This window comes from Haliotis asinina, chromosome 5 (assembly GCF_037392515.1).
Source record: "Haliotis asinina isolate JCU_RB_2024 chromosome 5, JCU_Hal_asi_v2, whole genome shotgun sequence".
Taxonomy (NCBI): domain Eukaryota; kingdom Metazoa; phylum Mollusca; class Gastropoda; order Lepetellida; family Haliotidae; genus Haliotis; species Haliotis asinina.
Genome location: NC_090284.1, coordinates 58,233,210 through 58,247,065, shown reverse-complemented (window position 1 = coordinate 58,247,065; position 13,856 = coordinate 58,233,210). Strand labels below are relative to the sequence as shown.

Genomic DNA, 13,856 nt, shown 5'->3' with positions numbered 1-13,856 from the left:
AAAATCTTGGGTTCTGTTCCTTAGATGGTACACATTTTGATATTATTTTCTGTGTCCCCTGGAACTGATGTTTCTGGGACTTTCTTGCTGAAGGAACAGTTTTGGAATTGGGGTGAATTTTCATGCCTTTTTATTGGAATCTGAATGAATATGTGTTTATACCTGATTGTATGTATTAGCTTTGGAGAACAGACGTTAAACAATGTAAAGACTTAAACTAGGTCAGGTTTCATGATGAGCTGACACATTGTCCATTGTGCTGCATTTTTGTGTTTTTCAAGTGAATTATGACAGTTCATATAACAACAAAAGTTTATTTCTTTTATAAACTTTAACAAACAGACAAAAAAAGTCTGATCTTCAGCATTCATTGTCGTTTGATATAGATGAGTAGAAGATTTTAGGACATATATAATATAAAAGACATATTGCCCTGGTTACACACCATCCATGCCTTGTGGGTAGTCTGGGCCTCTAGGCATCGCTTGCAATTCTGTTAACGCATCGAACATCCTTGTCCAACAATCCAACCTCATTCACTGATTCAACCACTACCACCATCCTCCAACCTTAGATACCAAAATCATCACTGGCCTCATCCTTTGACTTCATTCCCAACTTCATTCACTGACCTCATTCACCAACTTCATTCACTGACCTCATTCACCATCTCCATACATTGATCTCATTCACCAACTGCTTTCACTGACCTCATCTTCTGAACTCATCCACTTACCTTATCTACTGTCCTCAGTCACCAACTTCATCACAAAACTGTCATGGGACTACAACCATTGTACCTACATTAAAGCATAGCACATACAACGATTTTAGCAGTGATAGCTTTGACTCTTAAAGGCCAACAATTTCCATGTATGGTGTTTCCTTAGAGCCAGTGTGGATGAACATCAAAATAACCTAAAATCCCACGTTCACTTTGGGATTTGAAATACAATTAATCTTCTGAGTTAAGATCAGTGTTTGTGTGAGGGGCTGTCGGTTTCAAAATTTGTTCACAAGACAAAGTGTTTCAAATGATGTGGTTTTTCTTTTCCTTCAACTTGATTGAGTAAGCTCTTTTTCTTGCAGTGATCAATGTGGTCATTTGATGCCCAAAGTTTTTTTTAAAGTCCACTGAGGTTTTCTTTGATTACTGAACAAAAAGTCATATATCACAGTTGAACAATACTTCTGTGACTCTTTCAAAAGTTCACAAGTTCTCGTGAAGGGATACTAAGAAAAGGAACTAATTGCCAGTATCAACATCCCACTCAAAGAACTGAGACATGGTTCATGAAATCAAGCACTCAGTATGAAGCACCTCGTATGGCAAGTCTCTGACAGCAAATGTCTACACATGTTATCTGCAAGGAGTTCTAGAAGTGACGAGAATATGGATGTAGTTACATCTTGATCCAGTCAGATTGTACATCAATACTGTAATCATGTGTGGCATGTGACTTCAGCTCCTGATAAGCCAGGATAACAATGCTGAAAGATTAATGCTCCTTTCAACCAAATGTTAACAAATGTCTTCATATCAGATTGCAAAATCAAAAACTGCCTGACCTTGTAAGGATTTACTTCTAGGATTAGACCTGAAATGGTTATATTGATCTAATAACATGGTTGCACATTTCCTGTCATTAGGCAAGCTGTTTTTGTAATTGTATTTGGTTTCTGAATTTGGCTGACTCCTAAGTCACGGTAAATCATTAAAGGTGTGATTTGGTAATTGGACCATCAGCATATTTTTTCCTCGCTTCTTGCATAAGAATCCTTGAGATTGTGCTCAGTGTTGGGAGACAAGTGACCTCCTTCATGAACCGGTGCTGTAGCCTTCCATTAGAATAAGTGGGATTGCAATTTTTGTCATGATGACCTCTTTACAGAACAATTGGCTTTATTGGAGTTGCAAAGACTGAGATCAGTGTTGGGAGATAAGTGATCTCCATGAGGTACAGATGACCTCCTTGTCCAAAGGGATCCCAGGATTTGAGATTTTTGTTAGGAGATTCAAGACCTCCTTAAAGAACACTTGGCTTTTTCGAGTATCAAGGATTGAGATCTGTGTTAGGATACCAGTGACCCTGAAGAACACCTGACCTCCTTGTCTATATGAATACCTGAGTTAGAGATCTGTTGGAAGATTAATGACCTCCTTAAAGAACACCTGACGTCTTTTTTTAAAGGAATTGCGCTATTTTGCTTTGTTAGGGGATCAGTAGCTCATTTGTTCCATATGATTCCAGGGGATTCAGTTCTGTTAGTAGACATTGATCTCATACAGAACAGTGCAGAAGGGTGAACAGTCAATGCCACCTAAAGAATCAATGTATCATAACTGATATTGATTTATCTTGTGACCTGATTGTTGGCTTGGCATTTCTTATTGCATGAGTGACACTGGAAGCCAGCAAAAGATTTTTATCGATTCTTTGCAAATGCTTCTCCTTTGGTAAAAAATCGTGTCAATTTGAGTTGGATGATGAGACATAGAAATGTACTATCACTTGCAACAATGGTTGTCTGTTTCAATTAGAGAACATATAGATGTTGCAGAGGAACTATACATCAGAGTTAGATATCAGTACAATGTACATCGTTGTAAATAATTACATCTTATATGAATCATTAATGTGGTATATAAGGAGGATAACAGTTAGTGTGATAGTTTGTAAATCAGAATAGTGATTCTCTATTGTGAAACCATGTGTTTGGTTTTGATGCAGTGAACTGCATGCATTATTTCAGTGAACTGTGTGCAACAGTACATAGCAATGTCACAGGTGTCTACTGGAGCCATTTCTATGATGTGCAGTGGTCTATGCAGCAAGCAAGCGAGTATGGTTTTATGCTGCTTTTAGTAATATTCCTGAAATATCAGGGTAAGAAATGGACCTCACACATTGTACCCATGTGGGAAATCGAACCAGGGTCTGCAACATGATGAGTGAACACTTTGCCCAGTAGACTGCCACACCACCCCAGTGATCTATGCAAAAAGGAGCAAGACTAAGGCAGCAGGGCGTGGAATCATCCCACAAATGACATACTTACCTTGTCAGCTTGCTGTTGGGGTTAACCTCTTTGGTCATGTGGACGAGGCATTCGACTTCGTTTGGAAGATCCGTCATTCAATCCCAGCATGGGACATAGAAATTTTGTGACCGCTACACTAATTTCAAATTTTCTATTGTAAAGATACAGCTTAAGAACTACTTGATTGAATTAATGACAGTTTTATGTAAGTTTTTTTTTGTTATTCTGATGCAGGATTATGTCCACCTCAAGAATATTGTAGGAATCGCTACTGACATGTACCCACTGCCTTTAACAGTTGTATGTTTTCAATTCACTCACTAGTTTCAAGAATGCCAATCAAACAGAGGAAATATTTTTGTTTTAGATTAAATATATTGAGAGTGACCTTGACATTGGGTATGTGTATCCAACAATACTGCCAACTGTTGCTACATTGTACAACTTGTAGGTTATCATCGGAGGCTACCTTAACCCATGGTTGATATGATATGCAATTATCTCTGCCACTGGGATGCATTGACACACAACCAGGTCATACAATGCAATCTCACCCATTCACCTCCAAGTTGTCTTTTCCAACAAAAACAGATGGCTGGGGACTGATTTACCCATGAATATTATGTGCCTGCTATGAAAGAATTTCTGGGTCACTTAGACTTACTCAAATACCTGTATGTCAACAACCAACAGCAAGTTTGTTCATCTCTGGTTTACTCTATCAGAGTTATGGCCCATTGAAGATCTTCTCACATTTTAGGCAAGAAAGTGATGACTTTGTGTTTGAGACAATGACCATCATTTCTGAGCATTTGATCGATATATATTTGACAAATTTCATTGATAATATGTTTCTTTATTTGCAGCAAAGGCACCTACAGTAAGAAAAATAAGAAATCGACGTATTGAAGAGGGAGAAACATTAAGGTTAAAATGTTCGGCAAAAGCAAAACCAAACCCCAAATTTCAGTGGTTCAAAGATGGACATCCTTTAAAAGAAAAATCAGGAACATTAAGGATACAGGATAAAAGGTAAGTTTTTATCAAAGCCTTTCTGAATATGTTTCCTTTTATATTGATGTAGAACCAAATATATTGGGTTAACAAGGTTTGTGAAAGTGAGGAGCTCTGTTATCCAGGTTGGAGAGAAAGGAAGCGTCTGTATTAGACCACAGTGCCTCTTGGGCCTTAGGATTATCCAAAAGACACAATAACTTTCTTCATGCTTGGAATTCTTTGATAAAACATGTGATATTTAGATTGTAAGATATTGATAATCTTGTTTTTAATTATTAGATGAGAAACAAATTGATAAGAATTGTTAAAAAATTGATAATTCTAACACAAATTCTAATTCATTCATGTTAAATGGTAAAATCATCAGTTGGCTTGTTCTTCATTATGTCATCATAGTAGGAAATCAGGTGTTCTTCGAGTTCTTCAGTAGTATACTTTGAATGGTGAGCTTATCACAATGTACAAATTTTTTTTTTTTTGCTGCTAGTTGACATGGCAGGCAAATTATGCTTCACACCATGTGTCATAAGAAAACAAGGCCCTAATCTGTCAGGTCTCTTTGTCCTATTTGCATTACTTGATAACCAGTGATTGTGTTGTATATGCAAACTATTGATTGTCATCAGATACAGCATTTTTCCCAAATCCTAATCTCTATTTAACCTTTGTATAATTCTCTGTTTAACCTTTGTATAATCCCCTAAACTCTACTTGTACAGAGTAGCTGACACTGCTCTTGAAGCTACTGAGGTAAACTTGACATTGTACTGAAGATTCAAGTAATTGGTGTGGAATTCAGACGCAAAATTTGGATGCAGCAAAATATTAGGGTTGTAATATTTATATTTTACACAATTTTTGCTAATATAAAACAGAAGAATTGAGGGTAAGCTACAGAACCATATATCCTTTATGTTTTCAAGGATGAATTTGTCTACAAGATTACTCTCAACAAGTAATAAACTTGTCTTAACCATAGCGATAAACTTGTCCCAGACAGTTCAGAAGAAAATACAGTAACCATATGGGAGAGGTGATAATTTACAAACCACTGCCATACAGCTGGAATATTGCTAGGTACAGCATAAGACTAACCTCACTCATTTGAGAGGCTGCATTGTAAAAGAAGACAAATAAAAGTCTAAAATCTGTCCTCAAAACTGTTACATTTCCAAATTGCAAATTAATTGAATAATATAATTCAATACAGGTTTCATGGATCTCTGTATGTTTTGTTTATTATTTCATTTTTCTCCATTTTCTGCATGTTCTTTTTTTTTCCTTCCAAAGTGCATGATTAAAGAAAAGTGTTTGGAAGTGATAAGACAGATATCCATGAATAATATCCCCTTTTTCTTGTCAGATTAATCCATCTGGATATACTTAACTTCCTCGGGCTGTTGTAAAACAAATCCAAGTTGCATATGTGATGACTATTTTGTTATAGAGACTCTTAGATTTAAAGTGATATCTTTGAAGTTTATACGGCCATTGTTAGATTGTATCCAGAGAATCAATGTAAAGTTTTTTTAAAATGTCAGCCTAGAGCACCAGTAATTATACAGAGTTGATGACAAGCGTCTCTCCAGGGAATTATCCCTGTGGTGATGGAGTTTTTCCGGGATACATTGAAACAGCGTTTACTTTATTGTTCTTTTGCATCCAGCTTGCATCGTGTCGAAATTTTTAAGAGGTAATTTACAAATAACAAATTCCAGTCTGTTGCAAAGATATAATCAAAGGCAATAAAGTCATGTGTTGCAACAGTGTTGAGAGCTCCACAGATAAGATCTTATCACATGTATTTTCCACATTGGAATGCAGCCAGAATCAAGCCCTGATGGTTCAGACAAATCACGTAAGGATGAATGATATGTCTTGCATATGCGTAAAGGGGAAAGCACACTGGGAAAGAGCAGGTCTGTAGTCTAAACACACATGGTCAATTGACACGATACAATGTTGCTGGCACATGGCAAAGGGGAAGAGCATGTTGTTTTGTGTTGAATAGTAATATGGTCGTTGCAATAAATTGCGTTTCAGGTTCCAAAGTTCATGTCATGGCATTCGTTGGAGGCATATATTTTCAAAAGGTGGAAATACCTTGATTGTAGGATAGCAGCAAATGGTCTTTGCAAAAGTCTTCTTTACGTGTGCACACTTTAAGTATAAGCAATATAAGCTTTACATATTAATCGTTATTTTTCCAAATTGCATCTCCTTTTATTCCTGAAATGCTGACATATATTTTTGAAAGATTTAAATGATGAATTGTGTAATGTTTCTTAACTACAATAAAACAAGTTTTTACTGAAATTCATGTATTTTTGAAGCTGGTGTTTGAAGAGTGTTTAGATTTTTGGTAGTAGATTTATATAAAGGTTGCATTGAACATGATTTTACATCAAAATCTTCTGAGTTTGTTCGTTAGTTTACCATGTTGAACTACCTGAATTTTTTAATCATTTTACCATGTCACAACTTCTGAATTTTTTTATTGTTTTACCATGTCACACTGAATTGTTCTGAATTTGTTCATGACTTTACCTCATCACACCTGAATTTGCTCATCACTTTTACCATGTCACACCTTCTGAATTTGTTCATGATTTTACCTCATCACACCTTCTGAATTTGTTCATTATTTTACCATGTCACACCTTCTGAATTTTTTCATGATTATACCATGTCACACCTGAAATTTTAATTTTTTTACCATGTCACACCCTCTGAATTTGTTCATGATTTTACCGTGTCACACCTTCTGAATTTGTTCACAGGAGATCATCACGCTTACAAATTTTCAAAGCATCAGAGAAAGATGAAGGAAACTATGTCTGTCAGGCTTCCAATGCGAAGGGTTCTCACAATATTACAGTGCGGGTCGAAGGTGAGTTCTTCTTAAGCGTTACACACACACATAATCGTGTTGGGGATGAAACAGGTAACCCGGATACTCGGGATGGGTGGGTAATAGATGCGAGTACCCATCCCGATACCTGGACCCATTATGATCATAGAACTAATCGATTATACAATGTAATATGTTATTCTTTCATGAAAGGCTGTATTGTCTTTGAAGATTTGGACATAATATACAGTCACTTCATAATGCATAATGCATGTTTAAGATATTGAAAAACTCAAAATTTTAGCCTCCATGCCTAAGAATGTATTGTCATTTCTTACAAACTTTATGTCAGGAATTAACATAATGAGTATCCGGGTAGTGTAGGGTAGGGTACGTAATATAGGGGTGGGGTACCTTGGTAGAAAATTTGGACCCATCTCAGCTTGTATGTATTTGTTTTTAAAAGTGTTTCCGTAATACTTGACCTGACAGGACCTGAGAAGGACCTGTTTGTTAGCTCTATACCCCTGCTTGCCAGTTTCACACGTACGATTCCACATTTGTCTCAATAGTAATTCTTGGAGTCTCAACAGCACACATAAGTTTACAGGGTTTTTACTTTGGGATTTTACTTCTAAGACCTGCATCAGGGGGAGCTTTCCTCCTGCACGAGGGTTGGAGCGGTAACCTAGTGCTTAGAACATTGGCACCTCAGACTGATGACCTGTGTTTGATTGCCCACATTGGTACAGTGTATGAACCCTATTTTATGTATCCCTCCACCATGATGTAAAACCAAACTCACTCACTCATTCCACTTGCACAAGACTGACGTGCTGAACTGTTGACATAACATTTAGAGAGTCATTAAACCAATGCAGATAGAATTAGTTTGTAGTACTAGTTTGTAGTACAATATTATACGAGGGCTGGTCAAAAAGTTCTAAGTTTATATAACTTCTAGATTGGTGACACCAACTAATCTTAGGACAGTGTTCTTCATCAGCATTTCCAGCTAGTTTATACCCCATTGTGCTTCAAGGACTTGTTTCTTTTGAACTAGTTGATCTATTTATGCTGATGAAGAAGACTGTCCAGAAATGCACCTAAGATTGGTTGGTGCCACCAGTCTAGAACTTCTTGATCAGCCCTCATATCATGGCACAGCTGTCATGGATCTGATGGTTCGGTCAGTCACATGCTTGTGTATCTCCATTGCCAATGACCAACCCTCCCAAAACATTATATAACTGGAATATAGCGGCCTGAAGCATAAAAACAAACAAACAAACAAACAAACAAAAATATACTGTAACAGACAGCATATATGCATATATTATTTGGTGAATCTACTTTTGTTGGTTTATAGATTTTGAAAGTAGAAAATTTGTTTTGTAGGTTGGAGAAACATATGAATTTTACAGAATTTTTTAATCGTCATAAAGCTGTGATTCTTGAAAGGCATTTAGAAGTTGGCGTGGTAATACGGGACAGATTTTATGGATAGCAACTTCTTGAGTTTATGTTCACGACGTTTCGGGGCTTATCCTAGCCCCCTCATCAGGTTGAGATGAACTGAACAGTAAGGCTTAGCTGTTAACTGTGGCTTAATTATCCATAAAATTTGTCCTGTATTACGTCTTAAAGCTGTTTGATTTTTATGGGTTGTGGTTAAAAAATGACTTTACCTATTTTGGATATTAATATTTTGGATTTTAAATCCAACTTAAATAATGATTACTCTTTGTAGATAATCGCATAAGAATATGTTAAAATTATTTATTAGCAAAGTGATCTTCAATGTCATCTTTTACTATCCCAAAACAGATCTTCTGTTTATTGTATCTGTTTTCCTGATTGCTTCAGTTTTTAGGATCAGCACATTGTTATACCTAGCAAAAACATGTGATGTTTAATTTATCTCTAAAACTGATGACTCTGATTAAACATTTTTACTCATTTTTATACCCTTACCAAACTGTTTAGGTCAGCAGATTCAGATAAGCAGCACAACTAATGTCATCAGATAAATAATTTTGGGAATAAAGAGAAAGAAAGAAATCCTTCATTTTCCATTAACAGAATTATTCAAGTAAATTAAACATAGTTTTGAGACAAACAAAAAACTGTATATTGATGTTCTTTTCCTTTCATTGGATTAAAAGTTCTTCTCTAAACTTTATTTTGGAAAATATATGTTTTGAATCATGACAGTGAATAACCTCTGTACATGATGCAACATTCATGTTTGCTGTGAGCATCCCATCAGCAGAGTGCAGGCTTGGAAGGGGGAGAGGGGAGGCACTCAGTTAGGGTGAGGAAGCAAGCAGGGCAGTTCCCCACAGGATTGCATGATGTGAGTGCTTGTTTGAAGATAATGACATAAAAGTCATGCTGTCTCCAGAGACTCTGGCAAAGCTCTGTGTTACATTTTTCTTTTCAGGCTTTTTTCAGCCACGTTCGCTTGACTGATCTTGCATTATATGGTTTACTGGTAAAAAATTGGATTGTTGCAATAAAATGATTATTTTGATTGACCAACGTGTCAGACTTGAATGTAATTATGACATTTTATTCAATGTGCAGCTTTCAGACATACTTGTCCCAGAAATACCATGTCTGATATTATGTATAATGTTCATCAGTCTACAGTGTGTTTGTTCAGGGTGAACCAGACCTCCTGTATGTAACATGACCATGTGCCATTATCTAGTGCCATTATCTTCTGTTTCTTGTGTGTGTGATTGTAGAGACCATGAAAGTCATGAAAACAACTGCTTTGAAATTGGCTACTAGAGACACTGAGACCTGCAAAACATTTTTGTATCTAGGCTATAGGGTAGCCTAGTAGTTGAAGTGTTTTCTCATCACGCTGAAGACCCAGGTTTGATTCCCCACATGGGTAAATAAATAAGAGGTAAAGGTAAGGTAATAAGAGCCATATTATGGGATTCAGTTGATAATAGATAAAATTGAAATATTTACAAATTTAAAGGTATGTCATCTTAGAGAACTAGAATGTTGAGAATATCACAACTTGAAACCAGTAACAAGTAAGATGCAGACAAGCTGATCCTAGAACATCAAAGGGAGATGACTGTTCAGTAATTTCCAATTTGTTTGGTTGTGTAGGAATGAACCATTCTCCTTCACTGTCTCTGACCTGGGTTGAAAAGAAAATCAAGAACCAGTGTTTGATTATTTACCTACCATATAGTTTGGTTGAGTGATTTATTATTAGTGGTATTATGAGGTTACTTACAGGATCAGGTGGTCAGACTCGCTGCCTTAGTTGACATCTGTCTTTTTATCCCCAATGCTCATGTTGTTGATCATTGGATCAAGTCATCAGACACGATTATCTACAAACTAGCAACATATATCTGGAATATTGCTGAAGGCAGCATTAAACAACTGACCAACCAAAGGCAGTATGGCAGACGTGACGCAAGAAATGACTTCACACATAGTACCCATCTTGATAACCGAATCCCACTTTTGACATGAGCAAATGCTTGCACCACAGTGCTACCCCACCACCCAGACAGTATCAACTGAATATACCTAAGTGCAGAGGTAAACAACAAACATGTCTAATCAAAGGGGCGGGGAGTAGCCTATTGGTTCAAATGTTTGCTCATCATGCCAAAGAGTCGGGTTCGACTCCCAACATAGGTACAGTGTTTGAAACCCATTTCTTGTGACCCTGCTGAAAAATGGCCTGAATGTTGCTGAAAGTGACATAAAACTAAACTTACTCACTTTGGTCAAAGTTTGTCAGTCACAGGAAGTTGATAGATATATATTGACCAAAGACTTGATATTTTTTAAAACTGTTGGAGAAGGGATGCAGGGATGTTGTTGGTCTATGCAGTTTGTTCATCATGGGACCGAAGGATGAAGGAACCAGTACCAGATGGTATCAGTCTTGGGGGTGGCACTGTAAGCTCATCTTATTGATGACGTGCTACTCAGTGCTAAGTCCTATTTGTCTGAGCTGTTCTACAACATATTAAACCCTCCTGACATCAATGCTGAAATGATGTTGACACAGTTCGCATCTCGTCCAATTTGCCTCGGCACTCCTGGAGCATGGCGTCACGTCAGACTCATTTGAATCTCAAGGATAAGCAAGCTCTTAGAATAGTCTGTGATGCTATCTGTTGTCTATGTATACATTGTTTGCAAGACTAATAGCTGGGTAATTGGCAGCTACAAGAATTGAGAGCGTCATCTCCTCAGAAATAAGTCTTTCACTGTATCTATGTTGGAAGTAGACCGTATCGCTGTTCTTGTATTGGTAGATGCTGCAGTTGTTACACCTTGCTTATGTCATGAAGAGCATGTGTTTGGAGGGTGCTGATGGGTGTACTATTCACCATAAAACTACTTTTTGAAAAGTCCATTGAAAGTTAAAATTGAACTAAATTGTACTGAAAATAGTTGCATATAAAAAAACCCGGAAAATGTCAAAAACATCTTTCAAATATAGATAGTAATGTTATTAAAATTGTTTATTATTGATTTATTTAAATAAAATAAAATCAAAAGTATGCATTTGCACTTTCAGTCATGAACAAAAGTTGAACAGCTATCGAAATGGTTTCATAGTCTGATTATCCTTATTCTCATAAATGTGATTTCAGGTTTTAGATTCAACTGAATAATTTGTCACATGTTTTTTTCTCTGGAAAAGGTTTAATATAAAAGGCCCCCAAATTTGACTCACAGTGGACATGATGCCCTTCCCTTACCATGGACCCTCATTTAATAGCTCCAGATGTACAATTCTGTCACTGTCATTTGATGATGCTAATTGAATGTGTTGTGCATTTTCACATATGCTCTGAAAATTTCACGTTAAGATGTTAAAACCCAAAAGTATACTTTATAAAGCTCTACACAGAAATTCATGAAGTTTCAAACATTTGGTCATATACACATACCAGCGGATGGATTTGTCACCATATTCAAACACACTGGCTACTTTGTATTTTAGGAAGTGGTTCTAAAGTTACAAGGGAGTTGCTTCCCTTAACTGTATAAGGATCCACTGATCATTGTTTTTCATCCCATTGATACAGTCTTTCAGGTCCTCACAATTTTTCATGGTTTTACATGATTGGAAATGATGTACGTGTGTCTGTTTCTCTTTCTTTCCCTACATTGAGGAGTGGTAGGGTAGCCTTGTGGTTATAGTGTTTGCTTATCACACCAAATACCTGGGTTTGATACCCCACATGGGTACAGTTTGTGAAGCCCATTTCTCGTGTCCACTGCTGTGATATTGCTGGAGTATTGCTAAAATTGGGATTAAACCAACTCACTCCACTACTTTTAGCAGACGTACAGTGACATACAAAAATATTGTTCAAAGAGGGAGAGGCACTAAACCCAGGTAGTGCTGCCAGTCATGTCTGCCGTCAGTAATGCTAAACAGGATCAGTACACATGTTGTAATTGGTTCCGACTCCACCTGTCTGCGAGTCATGGAGGGAGGTAGGTGTAACACTGCCATGTACACCATACACTTGATCTGCTGATGAAGGCAAGCACAGGAGTCTGTTTCCTGCATGCTGTGATGAGAGTACTGATTATGTCACGTGTGTTCAGGAAAAGATACCATCAAAACACTATAGTAGTTGTTTTGTTTTTAACACGATATGTGTAACTGATGATGTATGTGAAATTGTTATTGGAGTACCAAAAATAGATGTGGATATACCTCATTTCTACTTTAAGTTGTGTATATTTCATAATTTGGGAAATGGAAGGAAAATGACCGGAGATGACTTTGTTGATAAGAATCAAAATATGTTTTGATGATTTGTCATATTTTGAAAGTGGTTAAAACTGCCTTGACATCAGCAGTGAAATAAACTGCCAATCCTGTAAAATGATATCGAAGATTTTCAGGTTGAGGAAACCAGCTTTAATTTCTAGAAATGAAGTTTATTTAGAAAATGAATCTGAACAACAAAAGGTAAATGAATACCACATCATTATGATACCGTCTTAGATATGAGGTACTCTTCACAGCTATTCCAAACTTTAGTTGGATTCAGTTATTTTTATTCATTTTAGGTACATGGATACAAGCAAAGAGCATCTAGCATTTAGCCTGAGAATTGTCATTATAAAACTTTAGAATAGGAATCTACACAAAAAAAAACTGAAGACTGAAACAAGCTGCAAATTCACCATAAATACATGTAGATTATAAACACCTGTCAACAAAGGACAGTAAAACCAACTTATAACATCACAGTATTTTAAAGGAGATTAGTCAGATGCCTGTGGTCACAGTAATATGTTAAAGATAAGATTAAGTTTGTGAACTCATGATGATGTTAGGAAAGTTATTCTGGCAACATAGCAACAAGAGTATATTGTTCCCATAGAGTACAAACCCTTCTTCAATTAAATTTGTAGCACTGCTAAAAAAGAAGTCAGATTATTTTCAGAATGGTAGATTTTATTTTTAGAAGGTTAATATATCTTTATTTCCAAAGAGGTTGAGTGTTAATATGTCTTTATTTGCCTCAGAGGCTGAATGTAGATATATTTTACTTTGAAGCAGACAGTCAAATAAGTGAATCCAACTCAAATTGGATTTTACTAGTCTAGTTGCGTCCATGAAGGAGAACCAGTCTCTCGTCAGGACATCTGAAGTGAAATGTAGAGACGGTTACCCTGGTGGGCAGCAGAATGGTTTACAAGTATCAAAGTCTTTGATCAGAGTTGAAATGTATGATGGGAGCTTGCAAGGCTGGGCAAGGTGAAGGAGACGTAGACAAAATTGCAATTTCATGTGTTTAGACAACTGGTACATGCATTTCGCTGTGCCGACATCTGGTCGGGTAAGTGAGGCTACTTGATCGTAGAAGTTTCACACTCTCTGAGCCTTTGATCACCACACTGTACATCTCCACACTGCTTGAGAATT

The 13,856-nt window shown here is 36.7% G+C and overlaps 1 protein-coding gene across 3 annotated transcripts in view; it reads left to right on the top strand.

Annotated features, from left to right (window-relative positions):
• The window catches only part of LOC137284926 (pro-neuregulin-1, membrane-bound isoform-like), a 111,855-nt gene that overhangs the window by 56,381 nt on the left and 41,618 nt on the right, over positions 1–13,856 (top strand). For all 3 annotated transcript variants that reach the window (XM_067816976.1, XM_067816977.1, XM_067816978.1), the window contains exons 2-3: positions 3,909–4,074; positions 6,840–6,949. In XM_067816976.1, the coding sequence (XP_067673077.1) occupies positions 3,909–4,074; positions 6,840–6,949 (276 nt within the window). The remainder of the gene's footprint in view (positions 1–3,908; positions 4,075–6,839; positions 6,950–13,856) is intronic.